This window comes from Scyliorhinus torazame, chromosome 4 (assembly GCF_047496885.1).
Source record: "Scyliorhinus torazame isolate Kashiwa2021f chromosome 4, sScyTor2.1, whole genome shotgun sequence".
NCBI lineage: Eukaryota > Metazoa > Chordata > Chondrichthyes > Carcharhiniformes > Scyliorhinidae > Scyliorhinus > Scyliorhinus torazame.
The window spans coordinates 311,662,471-311,688,818 of record NC_092710.1 but is presented as its reverse complement, the minus strand read 5'-3'; the positions used below and the strand labels follow the sequence as shown (position 1 = coordinate 311,688,818).

The window sequence follows — 26,348 nt, the reverse complement described above, 5'->3', positions numbered from 1 at the left end:
CCCCACTGGGTCCGTCACATACAGCAGTAGGTCATCCGCGTAGAGTGACACTCGGTGTTCCTCTCCCCCTCTAATCACCCCTCTCCATTTTCTGGAGTCTCTCAGCGCTATGGCCAGTGGTTCAATTGCCAACGCGAACAGTAATGGGGACAACGGGCATCCCTGTCTTGTTCCCCTGTGTAGTCGAAAATACTCCGACCTTTGCCGACCTGTGACCACACTTGCCGTTGGGGCCCCATAGAGGAGTTTAACCCAGCTGACAAACCCATCCCCGAACCCGAACCTCCTCAGCACCTCCCATAGATACTCCCACTCCACCCTATCAAATGCTTCTCTGCATCCATTGCCACCACTATCTGTGCCTCCCCCTCTGCTGGGGGCATCATTATCACCCCTAATAGCCGTCGCACGTTGACATTTAGTTGTCTCCCCTTTACGAACCCTGTCTGGTCTTCGTGCACCACCCCCGGGACACAATCCTCTATCCTCGTTGTCAGCACCTTTGCTAGCAACTTGGCGTCCACATTTAGCAGTGAGATAGGCCTATAAGGACCCGCACTGCAGCGGAGCCTTATCCCGCTTCAAGATTAGCGATATCGTCGCCTCCGACATTGTCGGGGGTAGGGTCCCCCCTTCTCTGGCCTCGTTAAAGGTCTTACCAGCAGCGGGGCCAACAAGTCCACATATTTTCTATAGAATTCCACCGGGAACCCATCTGGTCCCGGGGCCTTCCCTGCCTGCATGTTCCCCAGCCCCTTGGTAACCTCGTCCACCCCAATCGGCGCCCCCAGGCCTGCCACCTCCTGCTCCTCCACCCTCGGGAACCTTAATTGGTCCAAAAAACTGCCACATCTCCTCTTTTCCCTCCGGGGTTGGGACCTATATACTCTCTCGTAAAAGGTCTTAAACACCTAGTTTATCTTCCCTGCTCTCCGCACCGTAGCTCCCATTTCATCCCTAATTCCCCCTATCTCCCTCGCCGCTGTCCTTTTTCGCAGCTGATGGGCCAACAGGCGACTCGCCTTTTCCCCATATTCATATCTCATCCCCTGTGCCTTCCTCCACTGTGCCTCCGCCCTCCTTGTGGTCAACAGGTCGAACTCAGTCTGGAGTTGTCGCCTCTCCCGGTATAGTCCTTCATCCGGGGCCTCCGCGTATTCTTTATCTACCCTCAAAATCTCCCCCAGTAGTCTTTCCCTTTCCTTGGCCTCTATTTTCCCCTTGTGGGCCCTGATGGAGATCAGCTCTCCTCTGACCACCGCCTTTAGTGCTTCCCATACTACTCCCACTCGGACCTCCCCATCGTCATTGGCCTCCAGGTATCTCTCGATACATCCCCGCACCCTTCCGCAGACTCCCTCATCCGCCAGTAATCCCACATCCAGTCGCCAGAGTGAACGCTGCTCCCTCTCCTCTCCTAGTTCCAGGTCCACCCAGTGTGGGGCATGATCTGAAACAGCTATGGCTGAGTACTCAGTTCCTTCCACCCTCAAAATCAGTGACCTACCCAAAACAAAGAAATCTATCCGGGAGTACACCTTGTGGACATGGGAGAAGAAGGAGAACTCCTTGGCCATCGGCCTAACAAATTGCCATGGATCCACTCCCCCTATTTGGTCCATAAACCCCCGAAGCACCTTGGCCGCTGCCGGCCTTCTTCCGGTCCTAGATCTAGATCTATCTAACCCTGGGTCCAAAACGGTGTTGAAGTCTCCCCCCATTATCAGGTTTCCTACCTCCAGGTCCGGGATACGTCCCAGCACCCGCTTCATAAATCCCGCATCATCCCAATTCGGGGCATATACGTTAACCAACACGACCTCCATTCTCTCCAGTCTGCCACTCACCATCACATATCTGCCTCCGCTGTCTGCTACAATGTTCCTAGCTTCGAATGACACCCGTTTCCCCACCAGTATGGCCACCCCTCTGTTCTTTACATCCAGCCCTGAGTGGAGTACCTGTCCCACCCATCCTTTCCTTAACCTAACTTGGTCCGCCACCTTCAGGTGCGTCTCCTGAAGCATGGCCACGTCTGCCCTCAGTCCTTTCAAGTGCGCGAACACTCGGGCCCTTTTAATCGGTCCATTTAGGCCTCTCACGTTCCACGTGATCAGCCGAACTGGGGGGGCTGCCTGCCCCCCTCCCCTGTCGACTAGCCATCACCCTCTCTAGGCCAGTCCCACGTCCCGGTTCCGCGCACCCACCCGTTCCCCAGGCGGCGCATTCCCGCCCCGACCAACTTTTCTTTTACCAGTTCCTCTTCGATCTCTGCAGCAGCAACCCAGTTATCCTCCCCGCACCCCCCCAGCTAGATCCCCATCTAGCATGATTACTCCCCCCATATTGCTTCCGAAAGTCAGCTGACTTCAACTGACCCCGGCTTCTCCCGCTCTCTCCTTGACCCCCCCGTGTGGGGAACTCCCATCTACCTTGCGCCTATCTTCCCGCCATCATCTTTCTGGCGCGGGAACAAGAACAATAAGCCCAGTGTTCTCTAGAGCCGTCCCGCCCCTCATGCGCAGCTCCCTCTGCCGTCCCACTCCCATTCCCCACCTATGTCTCTTCTTCCCCCCACCGGCGCCCACATTTCTTAGTGTCCCCCCCCTCCCCAATTTACATCTCTATATACACATCAGCATTGTTGTTTCCCCTCCAACATCAGTCCCTCAGTTCTGATCCAGTTTCTCGTTTTTAATGAAGGTCCATGCTTCTTCCGCCGTTTCGAAGTAGTGATGCCTCTCCTGATGCGTGACCCACAGTCGCACCGGCTGCAACATCCCGAACTTCACCTTCTTCTTGTGTAGCACCTCCTTGGCTCGGTTAAAACTCGCCCTCCTTCTCGCCACCTCCGCACTCCAATCCTGGTACACCCGTACCACCGCATTCTCCCATCTACTACTTCGTACCTTTTTGGCCCATCTCAGAACCACCTCTCTGTCATTGAAGCGATGAAATCGCACGATCGTCGCCCTAGGTGGTTCTCCCGCCTTTGGTCTCCTCGCAGGGACCCGATGGGCCCCTTCCACTTCCAAGGGGCCCGAGGGGGCCTCAGCTCCCATTAGCGAGCGTAGCATCGTGCTCACGTAAGCCCCGCCGTCCGCTCCTTCCACTCCCTCGGGGAGACCCAGGATCCGAAGGTTCTTTCTCCGTGATCTGTTTTCTAGGACTTCAATCCTTTCAATGCACTTTTTGTGGAGCGCCTCGTGCGTCTGCGTTTTGACCGCCAGGCCCAGGATCTCGTCCTCGTTGTCTGTCACCTTCTGCTCCACCACGCGGAGCTCTGTCTCCTGGGTCCTTTGTGCCTCCTTAAGCCCCTCAATTGCTTGTAGCATCGGGGTCAGCACCTCCTTCTTAAGCAGCTCCACACACCGTCTCAAAAATTCGTCTTGGTCCAGCCCCCATGTCGCCTGGGCTCTCTCCGCCGCCATCTTGCTCCTTTTTCCTTCTGCCCCTGTCCTCGAGGATTCTTCGCGATCTGGCCGCCGCCGCCGATATTTTTCTTTTTCGTTGGGGGGGGGGGGGGGGGGGGGGACCTCCCTGTTGTCTCACCCCACACCGGGTTTCGTCCCGAAAAGATTCCCCGTTGGGGCTCTTAAAAGAGCCCGAAGGTCCGTTCGAGCTGGAGCCGCCGAAACGTGCGGCTTAGCTGGTCATCGCCGCAACCGGAAGGCTCATTCAAATATATGTGTGCTGGATTCTCCTGGCGCCTGGGAACCAATGGTGGCACCAGGCTGGCAGTGGCACTCCCAGGGTGTAGGTCAGAGGGAGGCCATGCCCATGAAAATGGAGAGGAGGAGGGGGGGGGGGGTAAAGGGAGAGTATTAAGGGGCCTCATTCTGGTTGAATCACGTCCAACTTTTCAAGTTAATGACCTCTTATCAGAGGAAGGAAGAACCAGAATCAATGGAGTTGACAAGGCTTCCCACAGAAGGGCAAGTGGCATAAATACTTAAAGGGAAAGGTTTTCTCATTTACTCCCAATTCAAAAGAGGTCAGCAACCTCCAGTCGTGTGAGGCTGCAAAACAAATGAGAGATTTTTAAAAATTCATTCATGGCTGGACCAGCATATATTACCCATCCCCAACTGCCCTGATTGGCTTGTTAGGCTATTTCAGAGAGAGGCATACAAGTATCAACCACATTGCACTGGACCTGGAGTCACATGTAGGCCAGGATAGCTAGTTTCCTTACCTAAAGGATTTTGCAACAATCGATAACGGTTTCATGGTCACCATTTTAGAATTTTAATTTCAGACTCAAATATCACCATCTGCCATGGTGGGGGTTCGAACCTGGGTCCCCAGTGACAATACCACTATACCACCGCCTCCCCTATATACTGCTGTTGCTAAGTCAACCACAGGCTGGTAGCGATTACATGGAATGGAGTCATGGCAGAAGTACTGAAGATTGGATGCAGAAGTAAATGCAGTCACTGAAAGAAACTCACCCAAATTGGCAGCAAATAGACTGCAGGATCTTCAAAGAGGCCAAGGAGAAGATCCACAAGGACAAAAAAATAAGTAATTCCCTGTGTAGACCAGTGATTGTACAATTTGTAGAATCTAGGGGAGAAAAAGTATCAAAAATTAATAATCATTTGACAAGGTGGAAGAAATATTACAGCTAATGAGGAATTTTGTGAGGTAAATTGACTGAAAGTCAAAATCAGTTAGTTTCCCCAATGTCCTGACCAATATTAACCCGCAATTATAAGATCATGAAAAAGGGGTAGGCCTTTCTATCCATCAAACCTACTCTACCATTTAATACAAGACATGCTGACTTGATTGTGGCCTCAATTCTACTCTCCTGTTGCTCATCCCCTCACCTATTTTTTTTCTTAATTTTAGAGTACCCAATTCATTTTTTCCAATTAAGGGGCAATTTAGCGTGGCCAATCCGCCTGGCCTGCACATCTTTGGGTTGTGGGGGCGAAACCCACGCAAACTGCACACGGACAGTGACCCAGAGCTGGGATCGAACCTGGGACCTCGGCGCCGCGAAGGAGCAATGCTAACTAGTGCGCTAGAGTGCTGCCCTACCCCCATAACCTTTAACTCCTTTGTCAATTAAATATCCACCTAACAGCTTAAATATGTTCAATTACCCAGCCTCCACTGTTCCCCGTGGAAGGGAATTCCAAAAAGACTAATGATCAGAGGAGAAATTCCTCCTCATCGGTGTCTTAAATGGGATACACTCTGTATACAAACTGTGTCCCAGAATTCTAGATACTCCCAAAAGGGGAAATATCCTCTCAACATCTAACCTGCCAAGTCTACTCACAATCCTTTATGTTTGAAAAAGGTCACTTTGCATTCTCCTAAACTCCAATGAGCTCAAGCCCAACCTCTTTGGAATCAGCCTAGTGAACCGCTTCCAATCCCCAAGTAAGGATACCAAAGCTGTACGTGGTTTTCCAGGTATGGTCTCACTAATGCTCTGTACAGTTGTGGAAAGGTTACTTTTATACACCGTGCCCCAAAAGCAATAAAGGCTAACATTGCATTTGTGGAGAGGGCACCAGGTCAGAGGTCGGCTGGTGAAGAACGTGCAGCTGGGCTTTCAGTCGGACTGATATTTTACTGAAATAGTTCACTGGACTGGCTTCCCTGGAACTTCAAAAAGGTTTCATCTCACCCTGCATGCTGCTGGCAACGAGCTCGGTCTTGGTGGAGTTGCTTCCACAGGGTTTCAGTTGAGACTTTAGCTGGAGCTCGACTTCTCCCTTTTGTCCCTGCAGCCAGGGTCCCCCTTTCGTCCCTGCAGCCAGGGTCCCCCTTTCGTCCCTGCAGCCAGGGTCCCCCTTTCGTCCCTGCAGCCAGGGTCCCCCTTTCGTCCCTGCAGCCAGGGTCCCCCTTTCGTCCCTGCAGCCAGGGTCCCCCTTTCGTCCCTGCAGCCAGGGTCCCCCTTTCGTCCCTGCAGCCAGGGTCCCCCTTTCGTCCCTGCAGCCAGGGTCCCCCTTTTGTCCCTGCAGCCAGGGTCTAGTGTCTCTGGAACTTCTCAGGTGAGTTTTCTCACTTTTATTCATGAGATTTTTACAGAGCAGAACTTCAATGTTGATGTCCTTTTCTTGATTCCTTCACTCTTTTTACATGCAAATGTAAGTATTAGGAGCAGGAGTAGGCCACTTGGCCTTGAAAGTCTGCTCCTCTCTTCAATAAATCATGGTTGATCTGATTGTAACCTTCAATCCGAGACTATTAGTCTTGTAAATCTTTTCTGAACTGCTTCTAATGCATTTACAAGAGGCGAGTAACCTCACTCACTTGCCTCAACCAGCCGAGGGGGTGTCCTTCAGGGAAGGTGGGGTTGGGGGTCTTTAACTGGTCCTCCCATCTGTAGCCTTTAAAACATTTAAATCCCTTTTCAGCTCGCCAAGAAAGTGAAAGTCTTTTCTCTGCAGCCCTAAACCCTTTAAGTCCTCTCCCATGATGTAAAGATCAAAGATCTACGAGAACAAAGTGAATGTCTTCCATTTAATGTGGTGGAAATCTTTGAGCTGCTTTTATCAGTCAATTTCATTGCACTTTAAAAACTTTTTTCAAGCCTCTGTGCATGCCTAGAAATCTAAAAACTTTGAACTGCATTATTTCAATTTCATGGTCCATTGCCTTTTACAAGCCTCTTGATCAATAGGTCCAGGAAGAGCACTTGTGTGTGTGTGTGTGTGTGTCTGTGGGGGGGGGGGGGGGGGGGGGGGGGGGGGGAGACTCAGGCAGTGAACTGACTAACTGCTCTGCTGTTTTTTTTGAAACATTCATTTATAGGCTGTGGGCATCACTGGCTAGGCCAGCATTTGTTACCCAGCCCTCGTTGTCCTGGAGAAAGTGGTGGTGAACTGCCCCTTGAACCGCAACAGCCATGTGGTGTATGTACACCCACAGTGCTGTTGGAGAGAGAGTTCCAGGATTTTGACGCAGTGACAGTGAAGGAATAGTGATATATTTCTAAGTCAGGGTGATGACTGACTTGGAGGGGAACCTCCATCTGGTAGTGTTCACAGGCATCTGTTACCTTTGTCCAATATCTGTTACTTTTGTCCTTCTAGATGGTCGTGGTTGTGGGTTTGGTTGGTGTTGCCCAAGGAACCTCAAGTGTTCCTGCAGTGCATCTTGTAGATGGTACACACTATTCATCGATGACAGAGATATTAAATGTTTGTGGTAAGGATAGCATGAAGCAGACTGCTTTGTCTTGGAGTGTCAAGCCTGTTGTGTGTTGTTGGAGGTGCACTCCTCCAGGCAAGTGGAGAGTATTCAATCACACTCCTGACTTATGCCTTGTAGACGGTGGACAGGCTTTGGCGGAGTCAGGGGATGGGTTATACGCTGCAGGATTCCCAATCTCTGACCTGCTCTTGCAGCCACAGTATTTATTTTGCTAGTCCAGTTCAGTTTCTGTCAAAGTGATAGTGGGGGTTCATAAATACAAAGAAAAATAGGAGCAGGAGTTGGCTATTTGGCCCTTCGAGCCTGCTCCATCATTCAATATGATCATGGCTAATCATCCAACTCAATAGTCTAATTCCCCCTTACCCCATATCCTTTGATCTCCTTCACCTCAAGAAATCTATCGATCTCCTTTTTGAAAACACACAGGGTGGGATTCTCAGATTGCCGACGCCAAAAGCGCATTCGCCGATTGGCCGGAGAATCGGGGGGGGCGATGCCGTTCTTCCGATGCTCCGTCCCTTCAAAAGCGGCATACTTGAGGAGTACGCTGCACGACTTTAGCCTCAGGACGTCACCTGAACTCCTCCCCCAATGGGCCAACTTCCCAACAGCGTCAGTCGCGTGTCTCTCAACTTCCGGACCTGGCGTGACGGTTGCGGACTGGCGAACACGATTAGGTAGGCAGGTCAGGTGTCCTTCCGGTGTTGGTGCAAACTTGATGGGCCGAAGGGCCTCTTCTACACTGTATTATTCTGTGATTCTGTTACCCTGCACCATGTATTTCCCCACTCTCAACTTGTCTAGATCACCTTGAAGCCTCTTTACTTCTTCCTCACCGCTCAGAATTCCACCTCGTTTTGTGTTGTCAGAAAACTTGGTACATTTAATTCCCCTCATCCAAATTATTTTTTTGTATACAAGTGAATAGCTGCTGCCCACACACTGATCCCTATGGTATGTCACGAGTCACAGACTTCCGCTCCAGAAAGACCCATTTATTTCTACTCCGTTTCCTGACCATTCTCATTCATGCCAATATGTTACCGCCAATCGCTTATGCTTTCATTTTTCACATGAACCTTTTACATGGGACTTTATCAAAAGCTTTCTGAAAATCCAAATACATCACATTCACTGGCTTGCATTCTGCTAGTTGAGTCCTCAAAAAATCTGGAGCAGTTTTTCAAACAGGAATTCTCTTTCATAAATTCATGTTGATTTTGTCTAATCCCGCTGATATTTTGTAAATGCGCGGTTATCACATCCTTTATAATAGACTCTGGTATTTTCCCTAGTACATGTTTGGCTAACTTGTCTGCAATTCCTTGTTCTCTCCCTCCCTACTTTTTTTTTTTTTTAAATAGCAGGATTACATTCGCCACCCACCGGACTGTTTCAGAATCTCGGAAGATGACAACCAACTATTTCCATGGTCACTTACTTTAGTACCTTGGGATATGAAATGAAATTCGCCTATTGTCACAAGTAGGCTCCAAATGAAGTTACTGTGAATAGCCCTGAGTCGCCACATTCCAGCGCCTGTTCAGGGAGGCTGGTACAGGAATTGAACCGTGCTGCTGGCATGCCTTGGTCTGCTTTAAAAGCCAGCGATTTGGCCCAGTGTGCTAAACCAGCCCCTGGGCACCCTGGGATATAGATCATCAGGCCCTGGAGATAATTTCTCAACATTGTTTTTTTTTGTTGAAAAAAGTAATACTAATTTCCTCCAATTCCTCCTTCTAACTAGCCCCTATGTCTGATATATATTTCTTACATTAGATTGTCTGCAATAGCGAGGCCAGAATTTGTTTTAGCCGTGTTCCGAATTCGCCACGACCAGAGAATTGGCAGGGGCGGGAATCACGCCGCGCCGGTCGGCGGGCACCCCCCAGCGCTTCTCCGGCCCCGCGATGGGCCGAAATCCCGCCGCTGTCAACCCTCGCCAGCCGGCGTGGATTGAACCACCTACCTTAACGGCGGGAGCAGACGGCGCGGGCAGGTTCCGGGGTCCTGGGGGCGATCTGGCCCCGGGGGGTGCCCCCACTGTGGCCTGGCCCGCGATCGGGGCCCACCGATCCGCGGGCGGGCCTGTGCCGTAGGGGCACTCTTTTTCTTCCGCCTTCGCCATGGTCTTCACTATGGTGGAGGCGGAAGAGACCCCTTCCAGTGCGCATGCGCGGGGATGACGTGAGCGGCCGCTGACACTCCCGCGTATGCGTCGCCCGGCAAAGTCCTTTCGCCGCCGACTGGCGTGGCGCCAATGGCCTTTCCCGCCAGCCGGTGGGGCGGAAATCACTCCGGCGCGGGCCTGGCCCCACAAGTTAAGGGCTTGGCCCCTAAAGGTACGGAATTGGACGGCGCGACGCCAGAGTGGTTCCCGCCACTCCGTTACGCCGGATTCCCCCGCCCCGCCGGGTAGGGGAGAATCCCGGCCCAGGTGTTTGGTTTGGGGTGGAGGTTGCAGGGTGTCAAGAGGTAGTGTGGATAATCAGTAGAGCTCAAATGTGAGCTGCACGTCTTCCCAATAGGGTGATTTACATTCAAAAGTGTTTTCAAAGTATCATATGGAATTCATTGCTGCGTAAAAAAAAAAAAATCTCTCATCTGGTTCTTTGTTAATGGATTATGGCAGTGCCAATAGTTTCGGTGAGATACATGAGAGCTTGAGAAATATAGCTAGATTTGTAATCCGTAAATTCATAAGGTTCATAAGATATAGGAATAGAATAAGGCCATTCGTCCCATCAAGTCTGCTCCGCCATTCTATCATAGTTGATATGTTCTTCATCTGTTACCTACAATGCTACAGGCAAAGAGCTGGTTTGCAAAATCAGCCAGAGCATCTCCTCCCTAGAACACTATTCCTGCTTGAGGAGCAGGAATAGGCAATTTAGCCTCCCAAGCCTAAACACCCTCAATGTGATCATGGCTGATCCCATCCTGGGCCTCAACTCCACTGTCCTGCCCGTTCTCCATAATTTTTCAACCCATTACCAATTAAAGATCTGTCCAACTCCACCTTAAAATTTACTCACTGTCCCAGCTTCCACCGGACTGTGGGGTAGCGAATTCCACACATATTCCTAACCTCACGAAGTATGAAACCAACGAAAGACTTTGTACACTGTTGCAACCAATGTAATGATAAATTATTAAAATCTTACCTGATTGCTTGTGGTGAAGTTTCAAACTGGATGTTTCTGTTATACTGAGCATCGGAGACATAAGCTGCAGCCAGTTGCAGTTGCTGTGAAATTTTAATACAAGTTAAACAAAAGGATTAGATTTCAAGAAGGACTTGACCAACAAAGTTGTTAATCATCATGGTAGTATCTATTGATTTCCTACGATACAACAATGGCACTTCAAAAATACTTTTCTGATTATAAAGCACTTTCGGAGGGGTCCTGTGATCATAGAAGTTGCTCCAGAAATAGGAGGCTTTCTTTTCCAAGCTCTAAATGGACAGCAAGCGTTGGAACCAATGCTTCCCTTTCCTTTTGACTTTGGAACCATTTTATCAATTGTCACAGAATTATAGAATTGTTACAGCACAGAAGGAGGCTATTTGTCCATTGTGTCTACACCAGCTCACCAAAAGAGCAATTAACCTACAGCCATTCCCCAGCCTTCTACCTGTAACAGTGCACATTCTTCCTGTTCAAGAAGGAATTGGATTATTATCTGAATACTTCAATCGAACCTGGCCACACTCTCAGGCACTGCATTCCAGACCTCAACGGACTCATTGCACGGAAAAGCTCTACGGTCATCATTGCTTCTTTTGCCAATTACCTTAAATCTGCGCCTCTTAATCTCGATCCTGCCGCCTATGGGAACAGTTACTCCCTACTCCATTCTCTTCTCTTCCCATCCCTCCAAGATTTTGAATTTCTCTAGCAAATCTCCATTCAGACAACTCTTCTCCAAGAAAAACATCTTCTCCAACCTATCCATGTAACTGAAGTTCCTCAGCTCAGGAATCATGCTCATGAATTTTTCCTGCACCCTCTCCAATGTTGTCACATCAATCCTCAGGTGGGGCGCTCAAAACTGGATACAATCCTCCAGTTGAGGCCAAGCCAATGTTTTATACATGTTTAACGTTACCTCCTTGTTCTTGTGATCCAAGCCGAATTCATAAAATCTAGGACACTACAAATTTTCCAAATTTTGCATTGCTGAATAGGTAAGATGGCCAACATTGTGCCGTGAAGCATGATGGGGCCAACATGGTGCCGTGAAGCATGATGGTCAAAGAGGTCAACAGATTCACTCTGTGGACTGAATTTCGTGGGAACAGACGTAACGACGGCTTACAACTGGACTATTTTGGAACAGCGAGAACAAGGCACGCTCAAGGACAAATAAGGCCTGTGGGCCACAGAATATTTTTATATGAATGAACTATAAATTACAAGCCATAACATTATAAAATAGCAGGAGCTTCTGAGATTTCAGTGGGCGATAACTTTGGGATCAACATTCGCAAAACAAGCCAGGAGTTTGGAAGCGCCAGAGCAAGCGAGGCCAGGTTCTCTGGCGGGTAGTATTTTGTTCAAACTGCAAGTCTCGAAACTTGTGAAACTGTTTAACTGAAGTCTTTCTTTTTCAAATTAACAAAAAAAACTCTAATTAAGGGGCAGGTTAGCATGGCCAATCCACCTACCCTGCACATCTTTGGGATGTGGGGGTGAGATTTAGACAACTCAATCGCCTGAGCCTGAATTAAGATGGCAGTAGGTAGCTCCATGTGATGGCCAGGATGAGGTAATTGAAGGGAACATAGAAACAAAGAACTGGGTAGCTGATTAATTCTGAAGACGCATTCGAACTACTGACATTGCAGACAAATTGTTGGAGCAAGTGATTAGCGTGAAAAGGAAAAGTCACTTCCAATAATCAGTCTCGAGGGATGTTCAGCAAACCTCATGTGCGTCAACAAGGAGAGACCAGATGGGAAGTTAACAAAGGTACCTGGGAAGGAGTTTAAAAGGATTAAGGAGAGAAACTCCTTCTCTTCCTCTCCACCAAGGTTGGCGCCAGACCCGAAAAATTACTGTGTTGATTAACTGAGTACTGAGGAATGTCCCTATCTCGGCCAGAATAGGAAATGGCACTCAGGACAGTGAGCAGCACCAAGGTAGGGTGCAGTGCCGTTCTGGTGGGTGACGGTCGGGAAAGACAGTAGCCGTAGCTGGGAGACCAGACTTCTAAAAGAAATTGCATGTAAACAAGTTGATAAGAACAGTGCAGACTCAAAAGCAAACTGTGCCGAGACGGGCAGTGATTGAAAGCTGTCAGGAAAAGAAGAGTGTCATGAACTTCGATTGGGGAGCTGAGGGCTCCATCACAAGGTTTGTAGCAGAACACCACACCATATTGTACAGTAAACGCAAAGTTAATAATGGCTTTGTCATATGCTATAATGCGACTGATAGATTAACACAGACAGTAGCAACACAGAGACAGTAGCAAACGATGCCCTGGGAGCGGTGGAAGAATGTGACGGAGATTACGAGAACATCCTAGATTGTTTCAGAACGGAAACAGCAAGTTGGAGGAAATCTGGAATAAGTTAGTCTACAGTACATATCTGTGTGCCTTTCAACTGAGTAAAAGGTACAAAGAGTTAAGGGAAAGGGTAGATCAGCTACAGAATGGAGCTTGCAGGAGAGCACGTCTGGCCTGAACGCACAGTTACATTGGGAAGAGGCACATGATAGCCTGCGTGGTGCTAAGAAAAAAAAACTACAGCTGTTAGACCAAAGGTTAGAACAAGATTTGATTTACAGTCAGAAAATGAGGAGATAGAAAATCAGGTCAAGCAGTTCTAGCTGTTATCTCCAAAGTCAGGGCAGCCGAAAGCACGACTCCCTCTTCTCCACCTCTCCTGTGTGATAAGGGAATGCCGGCGTGTGAGGTTCGCCGTGACCTCTGCACCGGCACGATCCATGTCCCTTACTCCAAGTTGGTTTGCTCAGTTGAAGGAATACCATACATTTGAGTCATGTCATTGTTGAAGCAGGATATTGTTCGCAATCACCATAGATTCAAAGAATTACTCAAATTAATTTAAAATCGAACTGCTGTGAGTTTTTGTTCAAAGAAATTTGAACCATGCTAGAATTCGGAAGGGGTGTGCTGGAGTTTGAAATAAAGGCAGTACAAATTTCAAACTGTGAAGGTCTGACCCAAGACAAATTTGGCAGCAATTCAATTTGAATTTTCAATATGTTGAGTCCCTTAACAACCCATTTCATAAAATATCTCTTGTAACTTTGGTTCAGTATCAAATATGGGAAAATGTAAAGGTGATTACTGCGTGTGCCTAAATTTGTAGTAAGGGATTGTGAGTTTGCAGTGTTCTGTCTTTAAGGTCCTACAGCTACAAGAGAATTAACTATTACAAATTTATAGCTGTGAGAATGATACATAGAATTAGATAGAATATACAGTGCAGAAGGAGGCCATTCGGCCCATCGGGTCTGCACTGCCCCACATCAAGCCCTCACTTCCACCCTAACCCCGTAACCCAATAAACCCTCCTAACCTTTTTGGACACTAAGGGCAATTTAGCATGGCCAATCCACGTCTTTGGACTGTGGGAGGAAACCGGTGCACCCGGAGGAAACCCACGCAGACACGGGGAGAATGTGCAGACTCCGCACAGACAGTGATTCAGCGGGGAATAGAACCTGGGACCCTGGCGCTGTGAAGCCACAGTACTATCCACTTGTGCTACAGTGCTGCCCGTGTGTTGCTTTAGTCTTAACTGAAGAGGGGTGAGCTTCTGGGGCTGGTTTAGCACAGTGGGCTAAACAGCTGGCTTGCAATGCAGAATAATGCTAGCAGTGTGGCTTCAATTCCCGTACCAGCCTCCTCGAACAGACGCCGGAATGTGGCGACTAGGGGTTTTTCCACAGTAACCTCATTGAAGCCTACTTGTGACAATAAGCTATAATTATTATTCACAAGACCACATTGAATGAGGTGATGAACACAGCCCTGAAAAGGGCACTTGTACAGGCTCCAGCTTTGAGATTACATAGAAAGGAGGAGCTCATTCATCAAGTTCCTGCTTCCCACTGCCCCCCACCCCATAGCCCCTGATTCCTTTTGCCCCAAGAACTATATCTAATTCCTACACAATGTTTTGGCCTCAACTACTTTCTGTGGTAGTGAATTCCACAGATTCACCACTCTCTGGGCGAAGAACTTTCTCCTCACCTCAGTCCTAAAAGGTTTACCGCTTATCCTCAAACAATGACCCCTAGTTCTGGACTCCCTCACCATCGGGAACATTCTTTCTGAATCTACCCTGTTAGAATTTTGTAAGTTTCTATGAGATCCCCTCTCACTCTTCTAAACTCCAGTGAATATAATCCTAACCAACGTAGTCACTCCTCATCTGACAGTCCCACCATCTCAGGAATCAGCCTCGTAAACCTTCGGTGCACTCCCTCCATAGCAAGAGAAGGACACCAAAACTGCACACAATACTCCAGGTGTGGCCTCACAATTCTTCACCAGAAACAGTGGTCCTCAATTTAAGGCAGCTTTTCACTGGTAACAATGCTGCTGGATTTAATTCAATTCAAGGGTCACTTAGCTTAATATATTCAGGCTCATCAGTTACACTGGAGATAGTTTCCAGATTTGAAATGATGATAAAATGACATACGATGTGAAGTGCAAGATTATCAAAACGAAAATGAAGAACCGAACCACAGCAGGAGTTAAACTTTGTTATCGATCATCTGCTGACTCACATCTCTATTCCTATACTCAAATCCTCTCTCTATGAAGACCAACATACCATGGCCTCCTTCTGCACTGTAAATTATATGATTCGCCTTCTTCACTGCCTGCTGTACCTGCGCGCTCTCAGCGACTGATGCACGTGGACACCAAGGTCTCGCTGAGTAGCCACCTCTCAATTTACACTCATTCAAATAATAATCTGCCTTCCTGTTTTTGCTACCAAAGTGGATAACCTCACATTTATCCACATTATACTGCATCTGCCATGCATATGCCCACACACTCAGCCTCGCTAAAGCATCTCTGCATTCTCCTCACAGCTCACCTTCCCATTCAACTTTATACCATCTGTAAATTTGGCGATAATATATTTAGTTCCCTCGTCCAAATCAACAACATATAATGTGAACAGTTGGGATCCTAGCACATATCCCTGCAGTACCTCACTAGCCACTGCCTGCCAATCAGAAGAAAAAAAACATTTATTCCAACTTCTTGCTTCCTGTCTGCTAAGCAGCTTTCTATTCATCTCAAGATACTACCCGCATGCTGCAATTGTATAAGGTGTTAGTGAGGCCACACGTGGAGTAGTGTGTTCAGTTTTGGTCTCCTTGCTTGAGAAAGGACGCACTGGCACTGGAGGGTGTGCAGAGGAGATTCACTAGGTTAATCCCAGAGCTGAAGGGGTTGGATTACGAGGAGAGGTTGAGTAGACTGGGACTGTACTCGTTGGAATTTAGAAGGATGAGGGGGGATCTTATAGAAACATGTAAGATTATGAAGGGAATGGATGGGATAGATGCGGGCAAGTTGTTTCCACTGGCGGGTGAAAGCAGAACTAGGGGGCATAGCCTCAAAATAAGGGGAAGTAGATTTAGGACTGAGTTTAGGAGGAACTTCTTCACCAAAGGGTTGTGAATCTATGGAACTCCTTGCTCAGTGAAGCAGTAGAGGCTCCTTCATTAAATGTTTTTAAGATAAAGATAGATAGGTTTTTGAAGAATAAAGGGATTAAGGGTTATGGTGTTCGGGCCGGAAAGTGGAGCTGAGTCCATAAAAGATCAGCCATGATCTCATTGAATGGTGGAGCAGGCTCGAGGGGCCAGATGGCCTACTCCTGCTCCTAGTTCTTACGTTCTTATGTAATGCGCTTTACTTTACATATTAATCTGCTATGTGAGACCTTGGCATAAGCCTTCTAAAAGTCTAAATAAACCATATCCACTGGTTCTCTCTGGTCAATTCTACTAGTCACATCTTCAAAGAATTCTGGTAGATTTGTCAAGCATGATTTTCTTTTCATAAATCCATGCTGACTTTATCTAATTACACCACTGCTTTCCAAATGCTGTGCTAGGAAATCTTTGATAATGGACTCCAGCACCTTCCCTGCTACCGATGTTAGGCTCACTGGTCTATAGTTCCTGTTTTCTCTCTACCTCCCTTTTTGAATAGTGGGGTTGTATTAGCTACCCTCCAATCTGTAGGAACCATTCCATAGTCCAAAGAATTGACCACCAATTGATCTACTATTTCTAGGGCCACTTAAGTACTCTGGGATGAAGATCATCAGGCCCTGGAGATATGTCCACCCAATCCCATTAATTTCCCCAAAACTATTTCTTTACTAATACTAATTTCCTTCAGCTCCTCGCTAAAACAGTTTCTCGGTAAATTATTCATGTCTTCCTTTGTGAGGACAGAAACACAGTATGAATTTAGTTCCTCAGCCATTTCTTCGTTCCCAGTTAAGAATCCCCCCGACTGTAAGGGGCCGACATTAGTTTTTTTTCAATCCTCATCTCTTTACATATGTATAAAGATAAGAGAAGATAAAGATCCGTTATTGTCACAAGTAGGCTTACAGTAACACTGCAATGAAGTTACTGTGAAAAGTCTCCATATTCCAACACCTGTTCGGGTGCACGGAATTCTCAGCTGGTACGGAAATTGAACCCGCGCTGCTCGCCTTGTTCTGCATCACAAACCAGCTGTGTAGCCCACTGAGCTAAACCGGCCCTAGAACTTATACAGTCAGTTTTTATGTTCCCCACTAGTTTATTTTCAAATTGTATTTTCCCCTTCTTGATCAATTACTTGGTCTGCCTTTGCTGAATTTTAAACTGTTCCCAATCCTCAGGTCTTCTGCTTTTTCTTGATGATTTGAATGCCTCTTCTTGGAATCTAATACTGTCCCTAATTTCCTTTGTAAGCCAGGATTTGGCCACAGTGCCCTTTCTACTCTTGCGCCAAATAGGAATAAACAACTTTTGGAGTTCACCTATTCGTTCTTGGAATGCCTTTCATTGCCTGTCCGTTGTCCTTCCTTTCAGTAAAGTTTCCCGGTCTATCATAGCCAACTCATGCCTCACACCATCAGTTACCTTTATTGAAGTTTAGGACCCTGGTCTCAGATTCACTATTCACTTTGACAAAGAATTCTACCAAATTATGGTCACTCATCTCCAAAAGGTTTTTCTCATGACTAGATTGCCAACTAATCCTTTCTCATTGCACAACATTGGAAGGATTACCATGCTTGGGACACATAGGTTAAAAAAAAAAGGTTAAAAAAAAGGGATGAGGTCTTAAAAGCTGAATACAGGGAGCTAGGAAGGAAGTTAAGAAATCAGACCTCGAAGGTAGTGATCTCAGGATTACTATCGGTGCCACGTGCTAGTCAGAGTAGAAATGACAGGATATATAGGATAAATATGTGGCTGAAGGGATGGTGTCAAGGGGAGGGTTTCAGATTCCTGGACATTGGGACCGGTTCTGGGGGAGGTGGGACCTGTACAAACTGGACAGGTTACACCTGGGCAGGACTGGAACTGATGGCCTATTTGCCGAGCGGTTGGGGAGTGGTAAACTAATGTGGCAGGGGGAATGGGAACCGATGCAGGAAGTCGGAAGGTTGTAAAACAGGGACAGAAATAAAAGTCAGTAAGTGTAAGGCAGAGAAGCCACAGTCAAAAATCACAGCTCAGTGAATAGGCCGAACAATACTAAAAGGAATAAAACGGGAAGTAAAAACATAAATGGAAAGCGACGCAGCAGGTTGTTACATGAAGATATGGGTTCAACGACAAGGAAAATTAGGAGAAAGGTTAAGAGGAAAAATAACTTAGGAGAGGTCACTGATCAAGGTGTTGAGATTCAAAACAGAGGTATAAAAGCCAACATAAAAGTGTACTCTACCTGAATGCTCGTAGTATTCGGAATAAGATAAATGAGTTGATAGCGCAAATCATCGTGAATGACTATGATTTATGGTTAAAGGATGGTCACGACTGGGAGTTAGATATCCAAAGGCATCAAAATATTCGGAAGGACAGAGTGGATGGTAAGGGAGGTGGTGTAGCTCTGTTATTTAAGGATGACAGCTGGGCAACAGTAAGGGATGACATCGGTGCCATGGAGGATAAGGTTGAATCCATTTGGGTGGAAATCAGGAATAGTAATGCGAAAAAGTCACTGATAGGAGTAGTCTATAGGCCACCAAATAGTAACATTATGGTGGGGCAGGCAACAAACAAAGAAATAGCTGATGCATGTAGAAATGGTACAGTAGTTATCATGGGGAATTTTAATCTACATGCCGATTGGTTTAACCATGTCGGTCAAGGCAGCCTTGAGGAGGAGTTTATAGAATGTATCAGTGATAAGTTTCCTAGAACAGTATGTAATGGAACCTACGAGGGACCTACCAAGATCTGGTCCTGTGTAATGAGACAGGATTGATTCATGATCTCATAGTTAGGGATCCTCTCGGAAGGAGCGATCACAGTATGGTGGAATTTAAAATACAGATAGAGGGTGAGAAGGTAAAATCAAACACGAGTGTTTTGTGCTTAAACAATGGAGATTACAATGGGATGAAAGAAGAGCTAGCTAAGGTAGACTGGGAGCAAAGACTTTTATGGTGAAACAGTTGAGGAATAGTGGAGAACCTTCCAAGCGATTTTTCACAGTGCTCAGCAAAGGTTTATACCAACAAAAAGGATGGTAGAAAGAGAGAAAATCGACCGTGGATATCGAAGGAAATAAGGGAGAGTATCAAATTGAAGGAAAAAGCATACAAAGTGGCAAAGATTAGTGGGAGACGAGAGGACTGGGAAATCTTTAGGGGGCAACAAAAAGCTACTAAAAAAGCTATAAAGAAGAGCAAGATAGATTAAGAGTGTAAAATTGCTCAGAATATAAAAACAGATAGTAAAAGTTTCTACAAATATATAAAACAAAAAAGAGTGGCTAAGGTAAATATTAGTCCTTTAGAGGATGAGAAGGGAGATTTAATAATGGAAGATGAGAAAATGGCTGAGGAACTGAACAGGATTTTGGGGTCAGTCTTCACAGTGGAAGACATAAATAATATGCCAGTGACTGATGGAAATGAGGCTATGACAGGTGAGGACCTGGAGATGATTATCACTAAGAAGGTAGTGATGGGCAAGCTAATGGGGCTAAAGGTAGACAAATCTCCTGGCCTGATGGAATGCATCCCAGAGTGCTAAAAGAGATGATTAGGGAAATTGCAAATGCACTAGTGATAATTTACCAAAATTCACTAGACTCTGGGGTGGTCCAGGCGGATTGGAAATTAGCAAACGTGACACCACTGTTTAAAAAAGGAGAGAGGCAGAAAGCGGGTAATTATAGGCCAGTTAGCTTAACTTCGGTAGTAGGGAACATGCTGGAATCTATCAAGGAAGAAATAGTGAGGCATCTGGATGGAAATTGTCCCATTGGGCAGTCGCAGCATGGGTTCATAAAGGGCAGGTCGTGCCTAACTAATTTAGTGGAATTTTTTGAGGACATTACCAGTGCGGTAGATAACGGGGAGCCAATGGATGTGGTATATCTGGATTTCCAGAAAGCTTTTGACAAGGTGCCACACAAAAGGTTGCTGCACAAGATAAAGATGCATGGCATTAAGGATAAGGTAGTAGCATGGATTGAGAATTGGTTAATTAATAGAAAGCAAAGTGTGGGGATTAATGGGTGTTTCTCTGGTTGGCAATTAGTAGCTAGTGGTGTCGCTCATGGATCAGTGTTGGGTCCACATTTGTTCACAATTTACATAGATGATTTGGAGTTGGGGACCAAGTGCCCACACTTGGAGTATAGTGTTCAATTCTGGTCGCCACACTACCAGAAGGATGTGGAGGCTTTAGAGAGGGTGCAGAAGAGATTTACCAGAATGTTGCCTGGTATGGAGGGCATTAGCTATGAGGAGCGGTTGAATAAACTCGGTTTGTTCTCACTGGAACGAAGGAGGTTGAGGGGAGACCTGATAGAGGTCTACAAAATTATGAGGGGCATAGACAGAGTGGATAGTCAGAGGCTTTTCCCCAGGGTAGAGGGGTCAATTACTAGGGGGCATATGTTTAAGGTGAGAGGGGCAAGGTTTAGAGTAGATGTACGAGGCAAGTTTTTTTACGCAGAGGGTAGTGGGTGTCTGGAACCCGCTACCGGAGGAGGTGGTGGAAGCAGGGACGATAGTGACATTTAAGGGGCATCTTGACAAATACATGACTAGGATGGGAATAGAGGGATACGGACCCAGGAAGTGTAGAAGATTGTAGTTTAGTCGGGCAGCATGGTCGGCACGGGCTTGGAGGGCCGAAGGGCCTGTTCCTGTGCTGTACATTTCTTTGTTCTTTGCAATGTGTCCAAATTTGCAGACGACACTAAGATGAGTGGTAAAGCAAAAAGTGCTGAGGATACCGGAAGTCTGCAGAGAGATTTGGATAGGTAAATGGGCTAAGGTCTGGCAGATGGAATACAATGTTGACAAATGTGAGGTTATCCATTTTGGTAGGAATAACAGCAAAAGGTATTATTATTTAAATGATAAAATATTAAAACATGCTGCTGTGCAGAGACCTGGGTGTGCTAGTGCATGTGTCGCAAGAAGTTGGTTTACAGGTGATTCAGAAGGCAAATGGAGTTTTGGCCTTCATTGCTAGAGGGGTGGAGTTTAAAACTAGGGAGGTTATGCTGCAATTGTATAAGGTGTTAATGAGGCCACATCTGGAGTACTGTGTTCTGTTTTGGTCTCCTTATCCGAGAAAGGACAGAGGAGATTCACTAGGTTAATCCCAGAGCTGAAGGGGTTGGATTACGAGGAGAGGTTTAGTAGACTGGGACTGTACTCGTTGGAATTTAGAAGGATGCGGGGGGGGGGGGGGAAGAAGAGAGATCTTATAGAAACATATAAAATTATGAAGGGAATAGATGTGGGCTGGTTGTTTCCACTGGCGAGTGAATGCAGAACTAGGGAGCATAGCCTCAAAATTAGGGGAAGTAGATTTAGGACTGAGTTTAGGAGGAACTTCTTCACCCAAAGAGTTGTGAATCTATGGAATTCCTTGCCCAGCGAAGCAGTAGAGGCTCCTTCATTAAATGTTTTTAAGATAAAGATAGGTAGTTTTTTGAAGAATAAAGGGATTAAGGGTTATGGTGTTCGGGCTGGAAAGTGGAGCTGAGTCCACAAAAGGTCAGCCATGATCTCATTGAATGGAGGAGCAGGCTTGAGGGGCCAGATGGCCTACTCCTGCTCCTAGTTCTTATGGATCAGCAGTTTTAAATATTGTAAAAACAGGGCTTATGCAGATCAAGAGATTCTTTAACCGACATAATAATAATAATAATAATCTTTAATAGTGTCACAAGTCGGCTTACATTAAATACTGCAATGAACTTACTGTAAAAATCCCCTACTCGCCACAATCCTGTTTGAGTACATTGAGAGACAATTCAAAATGACCAATTCACCTAAGAAGCAAGTCTTTCGGGACTTGTGGGAGGAAACCCATGCAGACATGGGGAGAACATGCAGACTCTGCAGACAGTGACCCAAGCTGGGAATCAAACCTGGGTCCCTGGCGCTGTGAAGCAACAGTGCTAACCACTGTGCTGCCCACCATTAGGCCAAGAAGTAGGGAATTCTGAGGAAAAGAGGAAAAGAAAGAGGGCTGTGGTGAATGATGCGGCAACCGTGTACAGTACAGGAATGGCTAGTGTTAACACTATAGACTTGCAGAATCTGGATGAAAAATTGAGAGCTTTAACAAGACAAGTGAAAAGTATATTTGGGAAATTAAACGAAAACAAGAAACGGAGGGAAATTAACAAATCAAATAGGGTTAGATAGTGTGAAAACACTGGAAGAACATGCAGAAACAAGGTAAAGTCACCATAGTCCCAGATGACCATAGGCTGCTTTCCCCTTTGTGGGGTGGAGCTGACTGGTGGTGATTTAACCTGAGGATCACCAGACCTCAGGCGAGGGGCAAAGTTGAGAAGGTGGACTTTCATTAATAGCAGAAAAATTAAATAGATAATAAACGAAAAGGCGAATGATTCAGAGCAGGATCAGAATCAAATTCTTTGCAGTATTTATGGATTGGATGATAGAACAATTGAGGGAAATGACGGAAGAAGTAAATACAATATTAGTGGATTTACGGATTAGTAGTGAATAGTTACAAATTTAAAAAATAAATTAGAGTACACAATTATATTTTTTTCAATGAAGAGGCAATTTAGCATGGCCAATCCACCTACCTGGTGCATTTTTGGGTTGTGGGACGAGATCCATGCAGACACGGGGAGAATGTGCAAATTCCACACGGACTCTGGCTCGGGGCCGGAATAGAATCCGGGTCCTCTGCGCCATGAGGCAACAGTGCTAACCACTGTATCACCGTGCTGCCCTATCAAGCAGTTACAAAATTTGGCCAATAGAGACATTAACAGGGTGCTAACTTAGACAGCTAACTAAAGTTTGGTTCAATGAAGAATGTAAAGGGATCAGTGGAGAAGTAAAGGGATGGTACTAACATCTGGGGGCTTGTGCCAAAGTTGGGAGAGCTACCTCACAGTCTAGTTAAGCAACAACCTGACATAGTAATACTCACAGAATCATACCTTACAGACAATATCCCAGACAGCACGATTACCATTCCTGGATATGTCCTGTCGCACCGGTAGGTCAGACCCAGCAGAGGTGGAAACATGGTGGTATACAGTCGGAAGGGAGTCCTCAACATCGACTCTGGGCCCCATGAAATCTCATGGCTTCACGATAAACATGAGCAAGGAAACCTCCTTCAGATTACCATGTACCAGCCACCATCAACCGATGAATCAGTGTTCCTCAATGTTGAACACCGCTTGGAGGACGCACTGCGGGTGGCAAGGGTGCAGAATATACTCTGTTTGGGGGAACTTCAACGTCCATCACCAAGAAAGGCTTGGTGATAGACCGAGCTGGTCGGGTCCTGAAGGATATAGCTGCTAGACTGGGACTGCAGCAGGTGATGAGGGAACCAACAAGAGGGAAAACATACTTGTCCTCATCCTCACCCCACAGTCCTTGTGGGGACAAAGTCCCTCCATCATGTTGTGTGGCACTACCTCTCTGCTAAATGGAATAGACTTCAAACAGATCTAGCAACTCAAGACTGGGCATCCATGAGGTTTTGTGGGTCATCAGCAGCAGCAAAATTGTATTCAACCACAATCTACAACCTCATGGACCGCATATCCCTCACTCTGCCATTACCACCAAGTCAGGGGATCAACCCTGGTTCAATGAATAGTGCAGGAGAGCACACCAGGAGCAACATCAGGCATACCGAAAAATGAGGTGTCAACATGGTTAAGCTACAACAGGACTGTTGGAGGACTGGGACTACCTAGGATGGTCTTTCAAAGGGTCAGTGCAGGCTCGATGGACCGAATGGCCTCCTTCTGCACTGTAGGAATTCTATGATTGACTACTTGTGTGCCAAACAGCAAGTAATAGACAGAGCTAAACGATTCCACAACAAATGCATCAGGTCTAAGCTCTGCAGTCCTGCCACATCCAGCCGTGAATGGGTGGACAATTAAAACAACTCACGGGAGGAGGATATATCCCCATCCTTAATGATGGAGGCGCCCAGCATATCTGCGCAAAAGACAAGGCTGAGACATTCACAATTTCTTTCAGCCAGAAGTGGCGAGTGGATGATCCATCTCGGTCTCCTCCGAAGGTCCCCAGCATCACAGATGTCAGTCTTCAGCCAATTTAATTCACTCTGCGTGATATCAAGAAACTGCTGAAGGCATTGGATATTGCAAGGGCTATTGGCCTTGACAATATCCTGGCAACAGCACTGAAGACTTGTACTCCAGAACTTGCCACACCCCTAGCTAAGCTGTTCCAGGACAGCTGCAACACTGGTATCTCCCCTGCAATGTGGAAAACTGCCCAGGTGTGTCCTGTGCACAAGAAACAGGACAAATCCAATGCAGCCAATTACCACCTTATTACCAGTCTATTCTCCATCATCAAAGTGATAGGAGGAGTCATCAACAGTGCTAAAGGTGGCACTTACTCAGCAATAACCTATTCACAGACACTCAGTTTGGATTCCGCCAGGGTCACTCAGCTCCTGACCTCAGCCTTGGTTCAAAATGGACAAAAGAGCTGAATGCCAGAGGTAAGGTGAGAGTGATTGCCCTTGACATCAAAGCAGCATTTGACCACCAAGTTTGGCATCAAGGAGCCCTAGCTAAACTGGTATCAATGGGAGGAATCAAGGGAGAAACTCTCGGTTGGTTGGAGTCATACCTGGCACAAAGGAATGGTTGTGGTGGTTGGAGGTCAATCATCTCAGCACCAGGACATCACTACAAGAGCTCCTCAGGGTAGTGTCCTAGGCCAACCATCTTCAGCTGCCTCCTTAATGACCTCCCTTCCATCATAAGGTCAGAAGTGAGGACGTTTGCGGATGACTGCGCAATGTTCAGCATCATTTGTGACTCCTCATAATGAAGCAGTCCATGTCCAAATGAAGCTAGAAGTCTTACAACACCAGGTTAAAGTCCAACAGGTTTGTTTCAAATCACTAGCTTTCGGAATGCTGCTCCTTCCTCAGCGACATATTCTTTGCAGCCTTCAATACGACATCGATGAAGACGAACATCTTGCCAAGGTCAGCCCCACACCCCCACTACTTGCCTTCAAACAACCACGCAACCTCAAACAAACCATTGTTTGCAGCAAACTACCCAGCCCTCAGAACAGCGACCATGACCCCACACAACGCTGCCATGGTAATCTCTGCAAGACCATCGACATGGGTACCACCATTACACGCAAGAACACCACCCACCAGTTACTTGGTACATACCCGTGCGACTCGGCCTACGTTGTCTACCTCATACGCTGCAGGAAAGGATGTCCCAAGCGTGGTACATCGGCGATCATGCAGATACTGCGACAACGGATGAACGGACATCGCGCGACAATCGCCAGACAGGAATGTTCCCTTCCAGTCGGGGAACACTTCAGCAGTCAAGGACATTCAGCCTCTCATTCCAGGTAAGCGTTCTCGAAGGCGGCCTCCAGGATGCGTGACAACGCAGAATCGCCGAACAGAAACTTATAGCCAAGTTCCGCACACAAGAGTGCGGCCTCAATCGGGACCTTGGATTCATGTCGCATTATATTCGCCCCCCCCCCCCCCCCCCCCCACCCCCCACCCCCCACCATCTGGCCTGCGAAATCCTACAACTGTCCTGGCTTGAGACAATTCACACCTTTTTAACCTGGGATTACCCCTCTTTCTGGATTTGTAAAGACTTAATTATCTGCAAATGCTCGCATTCTAAGCATTGTCTTGCATCTTTGACTTTGTCTATATATATGTTTCTGGAACCCACCTCTTCATACACCGGAGGAAGGAGCTGTGTTCCGAAAGCTAGTGATTCAAAACAAACCTGTTGGACTTTAACCTTGTGTTGTAAGACTTCTTACTGTGCTCACCCCAGTCCAACGCCAGCATTTCCACATCAAATGCAGCAAGACTTGGACAATATTCAGGTTTGGGCTGACAAGTGGCAAGTTACATTCGCACCACACAAGTGCCAGGCAATGACCATCTTCTACAAGAGGATCGAACAACCGCCTCTTGACATTAAATGGCATTATCTGTCACTGTATCCCCCACAAATCAACATTCTGGGGTTACCATTGATCAGAAATTAAATGGATTGGCCATATTTTTTTAATTTAAATAACAAAATATTTCATTGAAGCATTTGTAATTTTGGACTGTCCATAGTAATACGGTGGCTACCAGGGTGGGTCAAAGGTTAGGAATCCTACATTAATAACTTGCCTCCTGACCCCCATCTACAAGGCACAAGTCAGGAGTGTAATGGAATACTCTCCACGGTGACACAGTGGGCGGCATGGTAGCACAGTGGTTAGCATTGATGCTTCACAGTGCCAGGGACCCAGGTTCAATTCCTGGCTTGGGGCACTGGCTGTGCTGAGTCTCCAAGTTCTCCCGTGTCTGCGTTGATTTCCGCTGGGTGCTCCAGTTTCCTCTCAAAAGATGTGCTTG

At 46.8% G+C, this 26,348-nt stretch overlaps 1 protein-coding gene across 2 annotated transcripts in view; it reads right to left on the bottom strand.

The window, feature by feature from the left end:
* The window catches only part of tpcn3 (two pore segment channel 3), a 107,594-nt gene that overhangs the window by 70,474 nt on the left and 10,772 nt on the right, over positions 1-26,348 (bottom strand). Inside the window, exons 2-3 of one of the 2 annotated variants that reach the window (XM_072500075.1) lie at positions 10,347-10,429; positions 4,455-4,569 (exon numbers count right to left, since the gene is read on the bottom strand). In XM_072500075.1, the coding sequence (XP_072356176.1) occupies positions 4,455-4,569; positions 10,347-10,429 (198 nt within the window). Of the gene's footprint in view, positions 1-4,454; positions 4,570-10,346; positions 10,430-26,348 lie in introns of those variants that run through there. The other variant, XM_072500076.1, reaches the window with a different exon arrangement.